Source organism: Sander lucioperca, chromosome 15 (genome assembly GCF_008315115.2).
Source record: "Sander lucioperca isolate FBNREF2018 chromosome 15, SLUC_FBN_1.2, whole genome shotgun sequence".
Taxonomy (NCBI): Eukaryota; Metazoa; Chordata; class Actinopteri; order Perciformes; family Percidae; genus Sander; species Sander lucioperca.
Genome location: NC_050187.1, coordinates 25,096,148 through 25,119,988, shown reverse-complemented (window position 1 = coordinate 25,119,988; position 23,841 = coordinate 25,096,148). Strand labels below are relative to the sequence as shown.

At 40.7% G+C, this 23,841-nt stretch overlaps 1 protein-coding gene across 1 annotated transcript; it reads left to right on the top strand.

Annotated features, from left to right (window-relative positions):
- Positions 1-4: 4 nt before the first annotated feature.
- On the top strand, positions 5-21,248 carry wapla (WAPL cohesin release factor a). Its single transcript, XM_031308296.2, has 20 exons — positions 5-317; positions 1,512-1,934; positions 2,131-2,845; positions 4,487-4,794; positions 5,483-5,613; positions 6,669-6,764; positions 7,343-7,504; positions 9,344-9,480; positions 10,248-10,359; positions 11,164-11,394; positions 11,552-11,663; positions 11,818-11,915; positions 12,224-12,300; positions 12,815-12,990; positions 13,346-13,461; positions 13,593-13,823; positions 14,574-14,790; positions 16,846-16,934; positions 17,040-17,135; positions 19,219-21,248. The coding sequence occupies exons 2-20, from the start codon at positions 1,538-1,540 to the stop codon at positions 19,282-19,284; spliced, it is 3,567 nt and encodes a 1,188-aa protein (XP_031164156.1). The 5' UTR covers positions 5-317; positions 1,512-1,537; the 3' UTR covers positions 19,285-21,248.
- The last annotated feature ends 2,593 nt before the right edge of the window (positions 21,249-23,841 follow it).

The window sequence follows — 23,841 nt, the reverse complement described above, 5'->3', positions numbered from 1 at the left end:
CCTTCTTGCGGCGCACTACAGAGGGGTCTTGCCAGGGAACGAAGAGGGAGGGGATATTTTAATGGCCGTCAGTAGCACTACCAAATGCAAAAAGTCCGGATTATCCACTATATTTAGACAATACTAGCTACGGGTGCGTTTTGCCCGCTTTTCTTTGGAAACGAACATTGCTCTTGGGGGTTGGAGATGTGTTTCTAGTGTTGTTTCTACTGCGGTAAACGGACTTTACCCGCTTGATTCGTGCGCGAGTGGGAGATCAGGCCCAACCGGCTGGCTAAAACACAAGCGGACGTTTAGCTAGTCGCCGGAGTTGAAAGGTAACAGTGTGTGCTGCTATTCTTTTGTACTCACAACGATGTTTAAACCTCAATCTCTGTATTCAAATGTGTAAGTTAAATGACTTGATCATATTAAAAACACAACATTTTACACATTTAATGCAGAAGTGTGAAATGTAAACAGGGGACTAACGTTAGCATAGTTTAGCAATGTCGAAGCTAATGGCTAACTTTATAGCAACTTTACAAGCAGGAGCAGGCCTAGCTAGAGTTAACAGACGTATATAATATGTACTGCCCTGTCACTGTGACATTAGGTAATGCAATTAATTAAAAGTTTTACTAAAGTTAATCCATCTGATAATCGTATTGCACATATACGATCGATAATGTTATTATGCTGCATTCACGTGCTCCTCGGATGGCCCCCTTTCCCGATTTGGAAAGTCGTTCTTTGAGTTCGGTGTGTTATTTGTTGTGTTTCATTGCTCAGAGCAATTAAACAATAACGTTAGCGGTTTCCATTATACATTTCACATTGAATCTTTATAATAGCGATCTTGTCCCAGACTTGTTGCTGCACCAGTACATTCCCTAAAACCACTAAAATACTGCTTTAACGTTAACTGACTTGTTATCAGGGTTAATGCTTATAAATAACACAAACTAGGCCACTCTACGTGGACAGCAACTAACGGTCACAACTTGATACCATATTACAAATATGTGATGTGAACAAACGTATGTGCAATATGTGAACATTTAGTTTCGTCCACCATGTTGCTGCGTACTATGACGCCAACTCAGAAAGTCGTGTACCAGACAATTCTCCCTGGCTGTTTTGTTAATTGTAGACTCATAGATGTACAGAATATGTTATCACCAGGTGTATATCCTTATCTGTGAATAAAGATTGATAATAAAAAAAAAAGAAGTGTATCAGACATTTCGCCGACTTTCTGAGTTGGTCCGATTTGAGGGAGTATTCACGTAAATTCTCCAAGTCTGGAACAATTTTTTTTCAGATTATTCCGACACCACTTGAATGCAGCATTCTATGCAAGCTTTGCATTTTGAGCTAGCGAGCTATCGTTAGTCATTCAACTTGGTGTTCTATCAACCAGAACAAGCCAAGGTAATTAATCCAACCTTGCCAGTGTGATCGTGGATGAATGCTTGTTCTTAAACGTTGTACAATGCTGCGTGTTTTATTTTCTCTGCTTCTATTCACAGGGAATATGTAACATAAAGCAACCGACATGACATCCAGATTTGGTAAAACATACAACCGCAAGGGAGGGGAGGCCAACTCGAAATTTGATGAGGTCTTCTCCAATAAAAAGCCAACACTGACCACCAAATGGGGGGAGACCACTTACAAGGCTCAGTTGGGGGGCAAGAGGCCTATTTTAAAACCTGAAGTTTCTGAGCTTTCCAAGAGGCCCAGGCTTGAGGACAGCGACAGCGACAGTGATGGAGACCCATTTGGGTTTGACAGCGATGATGAGTCCAAGACTGTAACCTCTCACGTGTCCCAGTCGAAAGTCAATGAAGGGGCTGTTACAAAGTCGACCGCAGTGCAGGGAGGTGGGGCAGCCACTGTTGTTACTTCCGCACAGGGCTCTGCAAGCTCAACAGCCACGTTACTTCACACAAGTAAGTAATCAATAATATATAAACTAGACTAACATACCCAACATTGTCCCTGATTGTCTTGACAGTTAATTTACTATCTGTAGCCGACCTGTCATGCCATTATTTATCTCCACCTGTTTGATAGTGTCTGCTATCCATTTTGTGGCAATGTCTGTGTTTTCATATAACCATCCGTAATTGTCTTCTCCATTCACAGCCAAGCAAACATCCGAAGAGAGGGTTGTTAAAAATAACCAGACCTGGTACAAAAGTACATCAGATAGCAACCAGAAACCTGCATGCAAGGCCCCTTTGTCAGACACAGTCCCCTCTAATGATCAGAACCTCTCAGCGCCCAAGAGGCCCATCTCCTCCTCTCCGAATATAGTCCCCTCCCTTAAACTTTTCACTGATGCACCAGGTGGTAGCAGAGACTTCCAAACCTCTTCCTGTTATGATGAACTGCCTTTAGAAGAAATGAAAGGTGCTGAGCTGGAGCCTCCCTCAGAGCCTCCACCAGAACCAGTGGACAACATCCCCCCTTCCCCATTTACCCTAAGAGCCTCAAACTGCAAGAAATACCAGCGACCCACCAGGCCAAGCAAAACATCCTCTGAACCGGTGGAAAACAACAGCAACAAGCCCACTGAAACAGCGAGTGCCCAAGATAAACCCAACAGTGTCCTTTCTGCTAGCGCAAGTAGTACGACTGCCAATGCTAAAACGGCAGCCAAGCCCGTAGGCAGGGGTGGCGGGAGGGTACGGGACTACACAGTTCTGCACCCTTCCTGTCTGTCGGTGTGCAATGTCACTATCCAGGACTCAATTGAGCGAGGCATTGATGAACTGGTCACCCCGGCTGTCCCTGCTGACCTTGGAGATGCAGGCCAGATGAAGAAGAAGTCAGATGCTCCTCCCCCCAAACCTACCAGGTAAGTCATTTCAATTTCTATGTGTCTTAACAACCTGCGTTGTGAAGAACATTACTAAAAAGTTGTCTTCAAAATCCTTTTTTCAAAGTTGGTATCGTTTAGCCTGACAAGCCAGACCCACATCAAGATGTTGGGTCTGGGAACTCACCATTGGCAGGGCTCAATCCAAGGGGCGGGGATAAACAGAATTCCCTCTGCACTCATAGCCAGCCAGAGCAACGCTAGTTGATAGATGAATAGACACTTTTGCCGTATCCGGTCGGCAAAACTCCGAACGCATCTTCCTTTTTTAAGAATGACTTCAGTGCTTAACTCAAAGTCTTCCAGAGTCGCGACCAAAGCCGATTCAAAAGACCGCTGTTCGCCAGCAGCAGTAGCCATCTTCTTTGTTTTCAAGTTAGAGGGAATTCATGTGGAACCGTTGCAACTCTGCCGTCCTTATGTTAATCCCGCCCACCGACTCTATACACGATGTGATTGGCTTGACCAGAATTTGGTTTTTCCAGCTCGCTAGACTGACCCTGGTGCATCTAGATTTCTAGGCTAGGTATCTTTCTAAATTTTCTTAGTTTAACAAAATTGATTAGTTATTTAAGTAATTTATCAGCTTCCATAAATTGAGTCATTCAGGATTTTGTAGTATTGAAATTTATAGTACCTTACATACAAAGTAAAATGAGTCAGCCACTAATAAAGAACATCACTTTTGTATTGCACTTCATTGTGCACTTATTCACACACGCTTTATAACGGTGGGGCTTTGAACATCCTGTCTTCAACTTCACTGGTTCCACAATTAGGACTGAGTTGTATGAAATATAATTTGTTCAGCCGCTGAGGAGCAAAATACACACTATTATAGGTAAAGGCCTTAATATCGATGTCTCAAGAGGTGTAATCATTTGCTGCAAGGCCTATATTCTAAAGGTATGTCATGTACTGGGAGGTGTTACTCACTGACAAAAGCTAAGTTGCTGCTTTGTGATAGTTTGACATTTAATGCAGGTTTGAAAGCTGTACACAAGGTTTTTGTTAGGTGGATCAGTTTGAAATATTACAGGGAAGGAGTAGACCTATTCCAGATTGGATATAGCACAGCAGGCTGAGCAAATTGGTCAATGATGGTGATGAATGTTAAGTCCTATGACTGATACCTAAGTCTAAAACAAAACTCAGAATTGCAGAGGATAGCACAACGATACTCTATACATCTAGATGGATGTTAATATCAATATCATTGCATACAATGTCACATTACCCACAGTGACTGAATTGACTTAAATTATATTAAGTAGAAAATAATTATTTTCAATTTGACTGTCTATGTCAGCTCTTTGGAGACACTGCCATTAGTGTATGTGGTCTATTGTTATAGTATGCATCATGTTTGAGTGGTTTCTGAACGGTTACATTGTGGTGTCTTCACTGTGAACAGTTGTCCAACTTTAAGACATTTTCTCTTCATTGAGTTGTACAAAAATGTAGATCCCTACTTTTTGTTTTCTTTTTGTTCCGCTTCAATGGGTGCTTTTAATTTTTTGTTTTGCTTTGTCCTGCTCCAGTTTCCCTCTCTTTCCCACATCCTCAGTAAAAAGCAATACAAACAAACATGAAACAAATCCTCTCACTGTATCTTCCCAGGTTTAGACCCACCCAGACAAAGACCAAGAAAACCAAGACTGAGACCAAGCTAGAGTTTTTTGGGTTTGAGGACAAAGAGGACCAGGGGGGTGAGGAGGGTCCAGAAGGTGGCATGGCAGGCAAGAGTAGCTACAAGATCAAGTACTTTGGCTTCGACGACCTGAGCGAGAGTGACAGCGATGAGGAGAGCTCTCAGACCAAAGAGAAAAAGGCCAAGAAGGCGGCTGCAGCCTTAGCTGCTCTGAGCTCCGGTGTGGACAGCCCTCATACCAGCGACTCTCAGGACAGCCAGGCCAGCAGCAATACAGGTGAGCTGATTCTTAATTTATAGATACATGGCCATTGAATCACTTTTAGTCTCGCTTTGCCAGACCTTCCTCGACAGTGCTGTGGAGGAGGGTCTGGCGAGCCCACTCAGAATTCCGGGATGGGGGAAAAATGTGCTCTGGTTTATTGGCATTTCTTTAAACCAATCACACTCGTCTTGGGCGGCGCTAAGCGCCAGACGGAGCCACGGTGCCGCTGCAAAATAGCCTCGGGAGAGGAACTTGTTTTGGTGGAACGTGTACGTTCAGAGGTTGTTTTAGTTGTGCAACAGAAAACTCAGATTGGACAGATAGTCTCGCTAGCTGTTTGGATTTACCCTGCAGAGATCTGAGGAGCAGTCAACCATAGATCTCATAAATCGTAAATAAAATAAATAAAACATAAATACACCCCAAGGTAACGGACATCCGGCCGAAATGAGGGACATTTGGCAGAATTTCTGGCGGTACCTCAGCAATCTCGGAAGTTGAACGTCGTGGATATATACTATTTTTAATTAACCTCTGTGCAGTTTTGGTGATATTGTGACTAATATATTTGTAGCCTGACAAGAAGCTTCTAAAACATGCACATTTTTCCCAAAACTTAAATAATTGATGACGCGTCAGTCCAGTCCATTCATACTTTGGTGCTAGTTTCTCGCCATCAACAATCTGGTTTATCCAACAGATGCTTTTGACTTCTCTGATGAGTCCAGCCCGGGCGTCGCTGAGGGCCAAAAAGGACGCTCAGGGAAGCCAAGTGACAAATCCAAGGACATTGGCAGTGGACACAAAAAGATCTTCAGTGGACCCAAAAAGGTATATGAGCATGTTTAGAAATATCTGTCTTTCTCTGCCTGCTTTTACTCAAAAGTAACTTTGTCATCTAACCTGCCTTCATGACTTTCCTCCTGGCCAGGGTCGATCTTGGGTCTGACACTGCTTGGCTTTGGACAGGCATTTCTTTTAATGTTATAGATGTTTAAATGACATTTACATAACAGAATACCCAGCTTGTCTAAAAATAGACTGATATAATATGAGAGAGGAGAGCATTAGAGAAAAATTGAGCAAGGGGGTGGGAAATAAGCTAAACTGAAACCTAAATTTATTTGTTTGTTTTATCTGATGTAATTTTGTGATTCAGCTGTAATGTGTGCTAGAACTACAGTTGCAGACTTGAGGCTCTGAATGGAGATGCCCAGCGATTAACTTGTGACAGCAGTCTTGCATGAATGAGTTAAATGTGTGTTCAGTAGCACACGACGTACGTGGTCTTCCAGTGCGAAGGGGGTTTGAATATTACCTCTTCATCAGGCTCATCTGCTATATCAGAATATTTTCTGTAATGTCCGTATTTGCTCTGCTTATCTAGATCATGTTTTGCAGTAGCTTTGGGTTATTTGTGGTCTGTCTTCCTAATTCTTTGTGTTTACTGCTTCTACATCATCGACAAAAATCTATTCTCCGTGTTGTTCTTCGTGTTGTCTTTGCAATATATAATCGCACGATCTGTCATTTTTAGGAAATGTTTTGGGACTGTTGTGCTCCATTCAGAGGCTGCTGTTGTCTCAGTCCGTTGTCCTGATTACAGCATGCAGTGTTTGTGTTGAGTTGTGCTAATTCACAACAACTACTTAAGCTTTGTGCTGGAATGGTTAATGGAGATTAACATGAAAGTGTTTCCACATAGTCTTTGTTCATGTATGGGTGGCAATGCTTATGGTGCTTAGAGCTTTGGGTGTCTGAACATTTCCATCACTAAATGAATGAATGAATGCATGACATGTACATGGTCCACTAACATAATACCAGGTGTTATGCTTTGTCTGTTTAGATAACTAACCAATTCTTAAATTCTTATTGGTTTCCAGTCCCCTGCTAAAGCTGTGTACAACGCTCGCCACTGGAATCAACCTGAGCCTGAAGAGATCCCTGTGCCTCCACTTTCTCGATCTCAAACCGCTCCGGTAAGAAATCGTTCTCTGGCTGGTTATTGGTATTGAGTTTAGCTATTACTTTACAGTGTGCGAAAAGGGTAAATGCGTGTTAAGCGGGTAAAGTTCTCATTTGAAATTATTAAATTAATTCATTTTTGACACAAATTAGAAAGAAAAAAAATATTACAGGGTATTATATTAAACAAATATGAATAACTAATACCATTTATTTACAGAATTTTTCATTCATTACTGTCCACAACCCAGGGTATTGTTTATTGGTCTCTTAGTAGTCAACAGTTAATTGCTCTAGTCAGTCTCTTTCTGTTCACATGTTTATTTTCCCAGACAAGTGAACCTGGGTTTATTTGTATATTCTGTGTTGAATTTCGCCCGTGGAAATACATGTTTTGTTCAGAGACAGTCTAAGCTGGCAACTGTGATTTATTTGACTAAGCACTACCTCATCTGACATCTGTTAACAATGCTTATTAAAGACTTGTGTGCTTAACTGACTATTCTGCTATGGTAAATCTTGCGGGCATGTCGTTAAACAGATTTTGTTACTTTGGTATGAGCCCCGTTTCTCCGCCTCTTTTCTTCCTCAGGCTGTTTTATCGTGCAGCAGCAAGGACAGCAACTCCCATAAAGATGATGGCTTGTTCAAAGCCCCTCCACCGCCGCCCAAAGTCACTAAGTCAGAGACTCTCCCCACGCGACTCAACCAGGATATTGTCACTGCACTCAAATGCAGGAAGGAGCACAAGGAGGTGAGTCCAGAGCACACTGACATCTGCTCAGGGGGGAAGGAGGCACTGCCTTTCGCAGCGTAATGCTAATTTGTGTTCAGTTTTTACTACATTTGTTGCATGTAGCTAAGAATTTAATCTCTTGTTATGGAAAAGCTCAAACAGCACAACTCATTTCACATACGTAAAGAATATTCGGGAGACCTTGATGAATTGCACAGAAGCATTTAATGGACACTCAATTGAGGAGAAATTAGGATCACACAGTACAATTTGGGTGCCATCCCATCTTCTGAAGTTCCTGTCTTCCTGTAGGTGGATTTAAACTCATGCTGGATGCGTTAAGTTTAGCTAAACTTTTAAGGTAAACAAAGATATTGCGGGCGGCGTAAACATAGATGCTTAACCCAAATTCATAGTTGAGCCTATCTCTCTCTGGGAAGTATGCTACAGTGTGTCAGGCCCCTTTACCCTGTTTTCACCGAAATCTAAAAGGAGACAGTCCTGAAACAAAACATTCTGTTATCATGCAGCTGCCTACATTCCCTGACTGCATAGACCCAAACATATTTATACATTATACATGGCTTAGTTTTTAGAGACTGACCTTATACTCTCGTGCCCTGACCTGTGACCAATGAATGACCTGATGTTGTCTAAGCTTATTTTTGTCTCTTCATACCATAACATGGTGTTTCTGGAAATTCCACCACATCTCTCTTACATACTCGGCCAAGATGCTTTTACCCATTTGATGCAGGTTATGCAGTACAAGAATAGCATTCATTTGATGCATGTCAAGCTCACTGTATGAACCCCTTTGTAGATTGGAGGTAGCAATGAGGACTGTAGCTGTTTAATTTAAACTGCCCTACAGTGCACAAACACAGCATGTCTGTTGATAGTGGTAAACATATGGGGCCCTATTTTAACGATCTAAGCGCACGGTGTGAAGCGCATGGCGCAGCTGCATTTAGGGCGTGTCGAAATCCACTTTTGCTAGTTTGATGGCGGATAAAAGGGTCTGTGCGCCGGTTCAAAAGGGTTGTACTTTGTGGCTTAATTAATCATAGTTGTGTTTTGGGCGCAACATGCAATAAGCCAATCAGTGTCATCTCCCATTCCCTTTTAAATGCCAGGCGTGTTTGTACCTTGGCGCATTGCTATTATGATGGCAGATTTGCTGAGCAGGAAGGAGAGAAGAAACTGATCTGCTCGTGCGAGAAGTGAAAGCGCACAAGCAGATCATGGCATAATGCTATTTCATATTGTAATATCTTCATTTTTAATCTTTTGCATGTTTGTGTGCTGCTGCGCGTCCCTGTGTGTGTGCACCTAGGCTCACGCTGTTCACAAGTCTAGGCGCATTTTAATAATGCGCTGTTAAAATAATCAGTGAAATGCTGCGCTATTGACTTTAGACCAGGTTTTTGTTGGTCAATGGCGCGATCACTTCCAGCTGCCTCAAGATAGCAATACGCCAAGAATTCACCTGAACACACCTCCCTGTAAGACCAGCATGCCCACGTGCGCAAAGATGGGCGCAGGTGAATTAGCTATTTAAACGATGTGGGCGCTGGACGGTCTTAAAATAGCAAAGACACTTGCGTCGGGTTTTGCGCCGCCGGGTGCAAGATAGGCCCCATAGAGTCAACTGCTGAACAGGCCCTAACTCCACAGGCTGAGCTATTATTGATGATGGATATTAGCACAGTCAGCTATTGCTGGTGATGGAACCAATAGTGGGGACTTTAACAATGAGAGCAATTCTCTCACTGTGTTTGTGCAAGTTGATTGTGACTCTGGACAGATGCACTGCTTCCCAATTACCTGTAATTAACCCCATTCCCCTTCCACCAGCTGTACACGGTGGTGCAGCATGTGAAGCACTTCAATGACGTGGTGGAGTTTGGAGAGAATCAAGAGTTCACAGATGATTTTGAGTACTTGGAGACAGGGCTGAAGAGCAGTCAGCCACTCAACACAAGATGCCTTAGGTAAGTGGAATAAACACTTAGTGCTGCCTTTTCTGTGCAGTTCTACAGAGGAGTGCTTAGATGCTCTGACATATATTTCTTTTCTAGTGGCATCCTGATGGTACTGATTTGTATGGCTACCAAGTACCTCACTAAGTTGATTGAATGGTACAAGCTCCTGTCGACGTTTGTTCATGTCACCTAGTGTTAGCCTAGCCTATTCATAAAGCAATTACAGGAACAGCTGATTTACTTGATCAAAGCTTTTGAGAATTTGATTCTTAAATCAAACAAAACTGATAAATATTCTAACCAAGAGCAGCAGGAGGTAGCGATACAAATTAAATATGTTTAAAGAGACCACAAAGAATGTAAAGTTTTTTTTTTAATTGTTTTTTACTCAAATGTCTTGTTCACATGCAACATAGTGTTTTTGCACTTCTTAATGACGAATCATCCACTAGATTCATCCACACTTTTTTTATTTTTAAAGTTTTTTTTTTTTTTTAATTAACACAAAAATAATGATATAATAAATGAATAATAAATAATTAGCCCTATAGAGGTAGTATGTGTACCTATATTTAGCGTTGCTCTCCGCCCTCTTCTGTTTATGCGTCTCACTTTTATTTCCACCAACATTTCCACCATGTTGGGCTAATATGCTGAGATTAAAAATGTGTTTTTCTGTAGTCTGATAAATCACACGGCTACATTTGTTGTGAAAACGAAGTCCGCTCAGGAAAGACCACCTTGAATGTGTTTCTATTCCTCTCTCGCTGCTGCAGTATAATCAGCCTGGCCACACGGTGTGCCATGCCTGGTTTCAGGATGCACCTGCGGGCCAGAGGGAAAGTGGCGCAGGTCTTCAAAATGCTCAGTGATGCTCCACAACACCCGGTCAGTAAAACTCTTTTCTGTCACCTGCTTTTTGAATTTCACGTTGTCATCTCTCTCAAAAAATTTTTTTTTAACTAGTGACAAATGGTAATAAGTTTTGCCACTTTTAAGTAATTGCTGCTTTAGTTGTTTACTTAGTACTTTATAAATATATTCTCTTAAGTTTCAGTTCCAAAGTTTGTAATCATTGTGTTTTATGGGAGTTTGAACCATGAACCTTAGCTGGCGCTGGTGTCGGGGTTAGACGCGAAATAGACTGACTCATCTGATTCAACAAGTAAAAATCATTTTATTTCAGAAACTACTGCCCAGACATGCATTGTTAGTCTGTTCTGTCAACATTGTTGCTAAATTGTCTCAAGCCTTAAGTAACAAGCAATAGCAATGTGATCTGCATGTTACACAGCAGCTTTACAGTATAAAAATGAAGATTGAATTTTGTTTTAGTATGTTGATCAACACCTGTGCAATATTTGCTAATGAAGAGGGTGTTAAGTGTTAAATGTCTACATGCTGCAGTTATTATTAAAATTTAAATTATTATTAAATTCAAATCAAAGCATTGAGGTCTTCTGTACATACCTTTTTTTTTTTAGTGTGCAGTATTTCTGCACACTAAGACGTTTCTCTGTTGCACAGACACAAACAAGTGTTTTGAAGCTATGTTTCCTAATTTAGAGAATGCTGTACTGATAGTGGACAGCTATTCAGATTTTTCCAGCTGGTCCAGGGTGTTCAAATATACACATACATATGTATGCTCTGCACCACTTTTGTAATAGCCTTTCTCTACCATTCTATCAGAACCTTGGTCTGTGCACGGCTGCTCTGATGTACATTCTGAGTCGGGATCGTCTTAACATGGATCTAGACAGGGCCTGTCTGGAGCTTATGATCAAGCTGCTAGAACTGGACCAGGACTACTCGGCTCACCAGGATCAGCTCACCGCAAAGGAGGTGGAAAAAGTCAAGGAGAAGATCAGGAAGCTGTGCGAGACCGTGCACAACAAGCACCTCGACTTGGAAAACATCACGGTGGGTTGTGTGTTATCAAATAGCGTAGTTATCAAAAAATGTGCTCATGTCCTCATTGCGCTGTCAGATGGTTAGGTTTTCCAGTAGAAAAAATGTGTCATGGCAAATAAAAGTGTATGCAGGATATTTCAGATTTGACATGTCTTTTTCTGTGTAGACGGGCCACCTTGCCATGGAGACATTGCTCTCTCTAACCTCCAAGAGAGCCGGGGATTGGTTCAAAGAAGAGCTGCGACTACTGGGCGGTTTGGACCATATTGTAGACAAAGGTAAGTGTGTAGGATGCATTGTACGTAGGTGAGCAGTTTGCAAGTCTCTGTACTTGTGTATAAGATTTGCTTTCCATTTTCAAGTTTAACAGCTGTTGACTTTTATGTGTCTGTCAGGATGTGTAATGTGCTTTTGTGTTTTGTGGTACCACAGTTAAAGAGTGTGTGCAGAACCTGAGCCAAGAGGATGACAAGGAGAACCTTGTAGCATCTTTATGGGGGGCTGAGAGGTGTCTGAGAGTACTTGAAAGTGTAAGTACTGCTCTGTTAAGTTGGGTTTCCTCTTTCACCAAAGTCATACAAGAGTGACACTCAAGGACGAGTAATTGAGTACTGTAAAGTGGATGGTAACTTTTCATTGTTACCTTTTATGAAAGGCTTTGTTTAAAAAAAACAATGTTTCTTATCAACTATTTCACATGAAATGATTGATGAATGATCAAAGGTCTGAACCAAACAAAGTTGTTTTCCCTCATTTTCTGTTTCTTGTCTCTTTTTCGAGCCTTTCAATGTAGTTCTCCCCTCCTATTGATTTTATTTCTTTCATCTTCTGCCAACAGGTGACAGTGCAGAACCCAGAAAACCAGGGTTACTTGATTGCCTACAAAGACTCACAACTCATTGTCTCCTCTGCCAGGTGAGTACCACATACAGCTAGGAGCTATTATTGACTGGACACGGACACATACTGAGACACTGACTAAAATACAATCAGTTTACCTTTGTACTTTTGTACCCATCACATTTCACATTGTCCTCAGGGGTGTTATGGCTCTTTTTACTTGCGTGTCTGTTAATGAAAACATTTTCACCTTATTGAAGTAAAGGAATAAGTATTAAAGCTCAAACCTTACAGTAATAGACAATTACATAACTATCTCCCTGATTACCATAATTAAATTAAAAGATTTATATTAAAAGATAAAATTAAAGATTTATCAGCAAATTTGGATCTGACAAAAAAAATTATTACTATTTCTGTATTGGTGGACACACAATTCCATTTAGGGTTGTCATATAAAGGGAATCTGACTTTTAAAATTCATCTCTGTTTATGTTCATCTCTTCCTTCTCTGTCCTTCACCCTTACGCTTGTTTTCTTCAAAATGGGCCTTATTTCTGCCAAATAACTTGGTTCTTCCTTTCACCAGAGCTTTGCGGTACTGTGAGGATATGATTCAGCGATACAGCAGGGCGTTAAACAACAGCTCTCTGTCATTGTCGGGTGCAGCGCTGCCCCACTGCAGCTTCAGTAACGTGGGCAAGGCTGTTGAGGACTGCATGAGGGCCATCATAGGAGTGCTGCTCAACCTTACCCACGACAATGGTATTCTCCATTTACTACTTTATATGTTTTGCTTTTGCATTTGTTTTGCCTTTGCTCTGTGTATGCTTTTATCTGGCATTTGTGGATCTTAAGTGCTGGACAATGATTCAGTATTATGGCTTATTGTTTGTCTGATGTGATGCATAACAATGAAGCACAGTTTATTGCATTAAACAGCAGTTTCATTATGTTATATGTGATATTGCATTATTTTTCAATATTGTGGTGTATAGTACCAGTATTGGACTATATTCTTATTATTGTGCTTATATAAATCATATTACTCAGGCTTCAGTTGCTTAGTAGGGTATTGACTAGTATGAGCAGAGGTTAATAATTTATTATTTATCTGCAGAGTGGGGAAGCACTAAGACAGGTGAGCAGGAGCAGCTGACCGTAACTGCTCTGAATTGCGTTCTCCGAGTTCCACGCTACATCCCCCACGAGCAGCGCTTTGACGTGCGAGTACTGGTAAGGCGCTCTTGAACAAAACAACACCACATAATTGTTAAAAAGATATTCTACCAACCTGTGTTTGCTCTATGTACGTCTGTGCCCGCGTGAACGCGTGTCTTATTTGTGTATTTTGTTGTGTATACCAGGGCCTGGGTCTACTAATTAACCTTGTGGAGTATAGCTCCAGAAACCGCCACTGTTTGGTGGACATGGAGTACACAGTCGATGACACCTGTCTGGAAGACAGCCTGATGCAGCCTGCTGACCAAACCCAATCTGACACAGCGGCAGCGTCGGCACCGCCAAGCACAGCTGAGACTCAGGGAGACGGAGCTGTCAGACCCAAGGCCTCTGGTGCTTTGGCTGCCCTGGTGCAGGTAGGAATTGTGCCAGGACTCATTAATAAATATTTTTTTCTTTTGTCTTGGCTACAGGGTTTTTCCTCATCATTTCTTTTGAAGTAAGGATGTGAGCAGTGATGTAGTTAGTGATGAGTAGTCATGAGGAAAAAGTAAATGTCTTTACTGTTCAAAGACAACTTTGTATTGTATGAACAGGTGAGACAGTGTTTCACATGTTTTCTCAGGGAGACAGTTGAGAGTTGAAACATTACTCTGATACTGTAATAAATATGGATGATACTATATTGCTGTATTATCGTTTCAAAATTCCCCTGTCCTACATGCCCTACTACACAACCATAAGCTGTACTGTTGACTGCATTTTAAGTAAAGTCTGAAGTTGCATACATTTTACAGCCTAAACACTGTAATAAGCCAATCGATGCACACTCATTTGTGGATTTGAAATTCAAGATAAAAATGTGATTTTAATATTTTTGCTTTATTATTGATATTGTCTTAACCAACTCCTTTCCCAACTGACTAGTTAGGTTTTCTAAAAGGGGAACTTTGAGAGCAAAGTAGTGATTTACTTTAAAATTACCTTTCACTGTCAAGTACATTTTTGGCATTCCCAGTTGCTTTCTGACCTCGCCTTGAAAAAATGCATGCTAAACTGCTATCCCTTCATTCCCTTTAAATTATGAAAAATATGCTGTGTTACTTGGCTCCAATTAAAAAGTTTGTGTTTGGAGTTCACACAGTTTATTTCTCTCTACATCGCAGCTCTTCCTGGAGAGGGAGCGCGCCGCCATCCTGGCTGAGGCTAAGACTGACGACCTCATCAGTGAGGCGCCCAAGCCGGCACTGGACCAAAGCGGAGAGTGGCAGGAGACGTCGGGAGAGATCCAGTGGGTGGCAGCCGAAACCAACGACAGCCAAACTGAAAAGAAAGAGGAGGAGAAGAAAGAGGAGGAGGATGAAGAGTTGGATCTAAATAAAGGTAGACGTTTGTGTTTGAAGTTGCACGCGTGTAAGAGGAGCTGTTTTTAGCTGCAGCTAAAATCATTATCTAGATACATGTGGTTAATGTTGCAGTTATGATTACTACGTGGCCTTAACCTTTTTTGCTTCTCAACTAATTAGGGAGCAAGAATTTGGAGACAGCAGGGTGGGGTTTCTTTCTCTTCCACCAAACTGCAGTATACCACTGGATTACAAAGCATTTAAACAGTATATATCCATTAGAGCTGAAGCGATTAGTTGACTAATCAATTAGTGATGGGTGGAAATTCTATTATCAAAAGTTCCAGGTTCTCAACAGACTTTTTTTCTGATATTGTAAAGACCAAACTAGAGCCAGACCGATATATCGACGGGCCGATATTAGGCATTTTCCAAACTATCAGTATCGGCATTTATAATGGCCGATAAATGAATATTTAAAAAATATAATAAAGACGGACAAAACACCCTTCAACCATGTTATGAGTGTTGGTGTTGCATAGTTTGTCCACCAGAGGGCACCCTACAACGTCTCTGTTGGCAACACTCGTGTTTAACCCTTTAAAGTGCCCATATTATGAAAAAAAATCACTTTTTCTGGGATTTGGGGTGTTATTTTGTGTCTCTGGTGCTTCCACACGCATACAAACTTTGAAAAAAAACCATCCATGCTGTTTTGAGTGAGATACGGGTTTCTGAATGTGTCCTGCCTTCAGTCTCCGGGTGAGCTGTTCAAAATCTGCAGGGTTTTCTACGTCACTAGCCGAGATGAGGGGCCTAGGGGGCTAACCGTTAGCATGCTAGCGCTAGCATGCTAGCTCGTTCTGAATGGCAAAACACTGCTACAACACACACAAATTCACCCTAATCTACAAAATAAATTGTATAGAACTACTTACATGTCACTGTTCTGCAGGTATTCCACGCAAAGTTGGAAGTGCGCCCTCATTTAGAAGAAGTCTCCCAGCTAATCCTGCCTTGTACAGGCCGAAGTTGGAGCTAGCTCATGTAATCCTTACCTAGCTGCTGCGCATGTGCGACTGACAACAGATGTTACAGAAGTTAAGAGGTCTCACTTTGTAGCTAAAACAGAAACCTGACAGCGTGTGAAAGGAGGAGCTGCAGCAATGTGCAGTAGAACAAAAATATGGTGTTTTTTGAAAATTAAACCATGTAAACCTATTCTGGTACAACCTCAAAATACAATTTATGAACCTGAAAATGAGCATAATATGGCTGCTTTAAGTTTCATATCTTAAGTTTGTATTTTTATACATTTTATTTATCAGAACTTTAATATATATTTTGATGTTCCTCTGTTCTGTTGTAACAGTAAAACAAACAAGTTTATTTTTAAACTGCATTATCATATTATTTTAGGACTCAAACTACAATGAACTGTTAGGGAAATCTGTTTGTTTTGTTACGCGTTTCTGGATTTAAAAAAAATATATATCGGCCGATATATCGGATTTTTAAATCGCCAAATATTTGTATCGATATCGGCCTTAAAAATCCTTTATCGAACCAAATGATGAATCGAGAAGGTAATCTGCAGATTATTCTCATTTGAAAATAATCATTAGTTATAGCCCTAATCCACATTATTTCTCTGCAATTGAGCTGTTTTATGTTGTATAGGAAACTGTGCAGGCACAGGGACGTCACTCCATTGCAACCATTGAATGCACACCATTTGTGTGTTCACAGTATACAGCTCATATACTGCATAGCTGTATTGTTCATATGATTGAATCACAAGTTGTGAAATGCAATCCAGTGCTTTACCTTTTTGCTGTTCCATTGAATGTGGCCACCAATAAGCACAGTAATACAATTAGGACTTAATGGCACTATTAGTGACTTCCCCTGAATGTTTTAGCCTCCGTACCTGTTGGGTAACTGAGCAGTGAATTACAGCCACAAAGTCCTTCTCACAGGGATGTTTTCAGCCAACCTTCTATTCTCACCATGAGAGTTGAAACCCTCTTCCCCAAAAGAACATGTATCTGTAATTGTGCATTTTTTTCTTTCTCCCTTGTGTTTGCTGTAGCTCTGCAGCATGCAGGCAAGCATATGGAGGACAGTATCGTTGCCTCCTACACAGCTCTGCTGCTGGGCTGCCTCTGCCAGGGAAGCCAGGTGAGAATATCAGACGCAGATATATACGCAATATGATTTTTCAGATTATTTTTCCTCGTCAAACATATTCATGTCTTTGCTCCCCTACCTTTCTGTCCCTCTCAGACAAATGCGACTACTGTGAGAGAGCATCTCCCTAAAGGGGATTTCTCCATCATGACAGAAATGCTGAAGAAGTTCTTGAGTTTCATGAACCTCACTGTGAGTATGACTGCCAAGACGGACCTTCTGACCTCAGCATTGCATGATGATGCTGTCACCATTATGATAAAAGAAACGAGTCATATACATTATAATTAAATCATAGTGTAGTGCTGTAGTGACAAGTTGAATCGATTTCCAAACTAAAAGATAAGCCATCATTTTCACGCTGACATCAGAGGTACTTTTTGTAAGCACCCAAAAATGTTGATGCAATCCTAGCTCCAGGCATATTATTAAATTGAAGTTACCAAAGTCCCTTTAATTGGACTCACTGTGGCCTGGATCTAATAAACATTTTTGAGGGCCAGTAATTTCACATTTCCTTTTTAGTTTAGAATATAATTGCAGGGTTTGATCTTGTTTTTCTCTGCACCTTCATTCGGCTCCTTTCTGAGTAAACACTAGAATTTAGATGAAAATGGAAGCTTTTATTTCTGTTTATTTCATTGACGCAAAGGTTGAGGAATGCATAATGTCTGAAATGCCTGTGAAAACCAATAAATCTCAATAGCTTCTTAGCCAGTTTAAAGCCTACTACACACCAGCCCGATAATCGGCCGTCAGACCGTCTGGCGAGGTCGTTGACTCGAGTCTGTTCAGTGTGTTCCGTGTCGTCGTCCGTCCGAGAGGCCGTCGGCCTTCATTTTGGCCGATTTGACATGTATAATCGGCGGGGCGGGCACTGCCAGCAGTCGGACTCAAATGACCCATCTGATTGGTAGAGTGCTAACCCGGAAACGGGGAGCGGAATGAGCGTGACTAGAGTCTCTCAAAATCTGACAAAAATCTTTTAAACTGACCTTTGTTGATCTGAAATGAAGACAGATTCAGCAACTGCATGGTCTATTTCTCGCTTAAAATGTTTTAATGTGATATATATGAGATCGTATTCTGAACAAGGCGCCATGACAGTCTGTCTTTCAATTTCTGGAGAAATCAGACCCACGTGACGCGTTCGTCCAATCAGCTGCCGTTTTTTATTTTTGGGGCGACAATACAGATTAGCGCCGCCTGCTGTTATGGAGACGTATTACGTCTCGTCGCTTTGGTGTGTTCCGAGGCACTTTTTTGACCAACTCGGGAGACTGATCAGTCCAACTGCCTTTTCTTCCGAGGGTCGGCCGTCTGGTCCGTATGCCTGGGCCTTAAAATCACTTGCACAGCCTCTAGTGGCACTTAGCTTTGTCATAGAGCTTTTGTGGCAGTAATGTGCCATTTATAATACAAAATAAGACCAATAAATTGTTATCAATTAAAAATGATTAGTGTGGATCCAAGCAGCATAATTCAAGTAGTACACACACACACACACACACACACACACACACACACACACACACACACACACATACACACATATATATATATATATATACATACATACATACATACATACATACATACATACATACATATTTTTAAATCCAGAAACGCGTAACAAAACAGATTTATTAAAATTAAACATTAGTTATTTGTAGTTATTTATGAGTCCTCACTAAAATAATATGATAATGCAGTTTAAAAATAAACTTGTTTTATTGTCACAACAGAACAGAGGAACAACAAAATATATTAAAGTTCTGATAAATAAAATGTATAAAAATACAAACTTAAGATATGAAACTTAGAGTTAAACACGAGTGTTGCCAACAGAGATGTTGTAGAGCGCCCTCTGGTGGATAAACTATGCAACGCCAACACTCATAACATGGTTGAAGGGTGTTTTGTCCGTTTTTATTTTATTTTTTAAATATTCATTTATTGGCCATTATAAATACCGATACTTTGGATAATATCGGCCTGCCGATATATCGGTCAGGCTCTCGTTGAGCATTAATATTAAGCTGAACAGTTACACAGTCACAGATGTGCATTTTCCAGCAGCTTTGAAAGTGACACATCCTGTCACAGCTGAAGACTGGAAACATCTGTTTAATAAATATTGCCTTTTCAAGTCAACAGAAGCTCAAACATCCTCCAAAGACCCTCACTGTGCTTCAAGACCTCACAAGTATAGTAGTACATGTTAACAAACTCACACTCTCCTTTTTGTTTTTTCTTATTCTGTCTCTGCACACAGTGTGCCATGGGCACCACAGGACAGAAGTCTATCTCACGGGTCATCGACTACCTGGAGCACTGTTAACAGGCAGCCAGACGGGGAACTCTCAGTCCGCACGTTAAAAGGATCCCAGGCTATACTGGTGCCCCTTAACCCACAGGAGCCACAAGAGGTCATTGGAGACTCGGCAGCGTTGCTTTGACTTCACCAGATCACCCAATGCTGTGATCACTCTGAATTGTTACAGCTAAACCCCTCTCTGGAGCACAGCCTGAACCAAAGCCCTGCTAGCTGACAGACATGCAGATTTCTTCCGTTCCACTCAACTAACGCCACATTCAAAGTCAGAAGATTCATCCTCAGGTTACTGGGAATCAGGCAGGGGCTAGGCTAAAGTTTAAAAATACTCTGTGGAATGTCAAACTTGAAGACTGACTCAAAGAAGACTTCTTCTTAAAACGTCCCAAAAGGTTCGACAGTCACAGGCCACTGAGGTGGAGTCTCCTGTCTCACTGCCTGCTCTCGATTCCTGGTAGCCTAGCTGGAGTGTGAACCTCTGAATCAAATTTTATGGATCATTGCATTTTAATCTTTACTCATCCACATCAAAGCAATGGGTGAAATCCTTGATTAGCATGAAAAACAATCAGTTTCATGGATAGAATGATGTCTCTACGTGTAAACTCATGTGGAATGATTTTTTTTTTTTTTTATGCATACTTTGATTTACCTACATTTTTGCAGTTGGTTTGAATGTTTAAGGGAAGGAGAGTTTGTTTTTTTTAATCTTAGATTTTTATGTTCTCATTCTGCACGTTTATCTTGTGAACTGTGCGAGTTCATAGGCGTTTTCTTATGTTTTTAGATTTTTCTTTGTTCCTTGAGGGCATTTTGTTTTTCACCCTAATTGAATGAAATACTTTGAAAGAAATCAGGACTGTGTGACATACCGACTTTAATAGGATGTCCTTTATTTGACTTATAATGGCACTTGGAAATTACACGCTATTATGAATTTTAGATTTCCTTCTCACCCATTATCATTTTGCTCATATTTTATACTTTATACTTTTGTTTAGCTTATTTAAAGTCCAATTAATTCAAGAGTATGTAATTACAGTATGCATTGAAACTCACAGGTATAACAGATGTGATGAATTACTCATAAAATTTATGGTTGTGCTTCCTTTTTGAATTTGTAATGAAGTTAAACATTTTTTTTTTTAAATGTATTTAATTTAATGCTTTCTCCTTCTTTGTAAATGCGAAGTCTTTGCCTAGTGAGATGCCATTTGTGTCTAAAGTTTCACACCATGATTCATTAAAATGTATCCCATGTGACACAGCTCAGTGGTTGGACATGATTACATGTATCTTACAGAATTTGCTTATTTATGGTTTTGGCTTAAACACGCAAAATTTCAACAAAACTTGCATTTAATAAAATGGGAAGTGCTTTTTATTCTCATGTTAATTGACATGGGGTATTTCCTGATGGTTTCTGTATGTCCAGCCACTTGTAGCGTCATGTTTCTACTCATTGTGATGCGTCTGCATTAGACAACATTCATTAAGCTCCCATTAATTTATTCTTTTATGGTGTCATTTTTACCTGTAATGATGATGCACATGATCCTTCAAAACTCTGTCTTGTACTGCTCACATGTACGATCACTGATTTGAATGACAGCCATACCTGTATAAGCAGATTAGTTTTATCTGGTTTGTAGGGCTGCAGTTAACATAGTTGAAACTGTGTTTACTGTTAATTACTTTGCAAAACTCTGGTCTGAATGGAATTTTAGAATGTAAATACTCCTGTACATAGCGGTTAATGGACATTTAAAAATGAGTAGACTACTTTTTTTTCCCTGAAGCTGATATTTTTATTTTATACAATATTTCTGAGTTGTCATTTGAAAAAACTAAAATTGCAGGAAGAGGAAAAAAATATTTGTACCCGTTTCAAGGACATTGTCTTTGGTTACATGTAAAAAATTGTATCTCAAAAAGAAAAGAAAAAAAAAACAGTTGCTACTTTCAGTACACCCCCTATGTGTTTTCTTCCTTGAACTGTTTGAACAACAGGAATCCTTTCTTTTCATGCATGCGTGCAATCAATCCCTGTTTCTTTCTCATCCCTGACAAAGTGGCTGGGATGGAGCGAGAGTCCACAGCCAGGGTTGGTGTACTTAACACATTCAGCGGTGAGTTTGTGGACACGGCCCCTCAACTTAACTGAATGCCGCGTAATGGAAACAAAAGATTCTTGTTGTAGTTCCTAGCTGAGAGACAAACTTACAAATAGCTCGGGGAGCCTGGGTCATGTAGTGAAATGCTATCTGGCAACACTGATTCTACGCAGGCGACAGCTGTGTTAACTGCAATACAACAAGCGGGGACAAATGCAGGCTTTAAATCTGAAAAGCCAGGAATTGTTGGGTAACACGTTTGTTAAACGGTGCACAAATAACATGTAATTATGTCTGGTTGCATGCACCACATGCATGTATATGATTAGACTGAGGTGTTTGTGCAGTTATTAAGATGACAGGCACCTCACACCTGCCTTACATCTGCCTCTACACCTTATACATGATGGTTCTTCAGTTGTAGGAAGTCAAAGGTAGAGCAGTAGCAAGGAGGTGGATGAGGTTAAACACTCGGAGGAAAAACAGTGCTTCCTATAGGTTTACAAGATTGATAAGATGTCCTCCGCTGAGAGAGAATACGAGGGAGGGCAGAGGGGAAAATGAGAAGAAAAAAGGATGCAGAACACCAGATTAATGTTTCCCACCTGCCAATCAAAAGCCTTGGTTAAGCTGCACAGCCTTAAGGGGAGAACTACAACTAAATGATGCAACTTCCTCAGCATTCATCCTTTCATCTCCCTCCGTCTCTCGACATATTTTTCTCTAGCTCGACTTGTTTGTTTTTCCAGCCTTGCCTCTCCCCTGAGCACATGCTGTTTTACTTTTTCATAACCTGCTTTCTTGTTTTTATGGTGTTTATTGCAAGATTTGCTGCAGCAACTCCTTTTTGATGTCCTATCTCATCCTTCCTTTGTTGTGTGAGGTTTGAATGGGTGATGAGTCTACATGTGTAAATATGTCTTTTCATCTTTGCTTTTTCCTCTGAAGGCAGAATGATACAGGTCCTCAATGCATCACTAGGTGGTGTGAGTACTCAGCCTCTGACTGCAGTGCCTGAACAGCTGAAGTGGAGTACACAAACCCACATATATTTTTGTGTACTACCACGCACACACAAGTATCTTATCATTGGTGTTGCTTACTGATTTCCCCTCAAGCTGTAAGAACTCTGCTGTCTTTGGAGAGATAAACGGCTTCGCTGATGCAGTCCCACTTATGCACACCCTGCAGAGTGGTGAAACATTTATGAAGAGGCTCAAGAGTTACTTTGCTGACCATTGATACCCTTATTCAGTTAATTTAAACCAAGCTGTCAAACGGCGGAAACATTTTGCCGCCTGTGCACCAACACATGAAACAGACTGGAATGTGCAGAAGCATTCGTCTCTCAAATCTGCGGAAGTCTGAGTGCTTTTGATGACAGTTATGTGGCTGAAGATTAAAAAAAAATCCTTCAATCTGCTTTTTTGCTTTTAGAAAAGTTGTATTCATATCGCCGTATATCTAATGTGTCTAATATGTGATTCTTCAAGGATAGCTCTTTTAAAAGATCAACTGGAGCATTTAGGAACAGAGCAAAGCTGTTTTTTTAAACAGTACTGGAAGAAGTATTCAGATCTGTTAGTAATGTAAAAGTAGCATTCAAGTCCTGCATTCAAAATGTACAAAAGTATTGTCAGCAAAATGTAAATAAAGTATACGGCTGGCAATATATATATACTTCATATTCAAATCCCATAAAAAGGCCTAAACCAACAGTGTGCGTCTTTCTCAATACTTTCAGACTTCCCCAGTCTGTTGCTCTAAAGCCGCGTTCACGTCGGATGGATGGGAAAGGTTCCCATGGTAACGACTTGCCTCACAGAACACCTCAGGACAGTTTTGTAACTGCAGCTTTGGTCATGTGAGAGTTAAAAATAGTGTACATTAATAATGTAACACTATATCCACTAAAGTTTGGTTTAATCACATTGAACAAGACACTTTGGCTGATGTGAGGTGTCTGCTTGGTTTTCATGCGCTTCCATATAAATACGTTCCAAGCTGGATTTTGGAGCTTTCCCAGTCAGAGTAACAACCTTGAAGTTGACGTGAATGCTGTTTACAATTCTGAAGCTTACGATAACTCCGATATGGCACAAACACAACATAAGCCCCAAGCCTAGTGGTCTCTACTCCTAAAAGCTACTCACAAATTATTATTTTAAAATTAATTTAAACAACCTGGGCTTTTGCAAATGTTATTCAAACAGAATAAGTGCACTTGTTGTGGACTATTTTATGTTGCAGATTTGGTGCAATAGTGAGTATTTATGGCAACAGGAGGGTAAATGTGGGCTCTACTCAAGCTACAGTGCATATGTTCAACGTGATGAAGGGACATGTCAGCCAGTGCCACAGTGAAGCTAATTGGTGTGTTTTATATAGTTTTGACAGCAATGTAGCTCTATCAGGCAATACTTGTAAGTAGGATCAATTCATGGTTGGT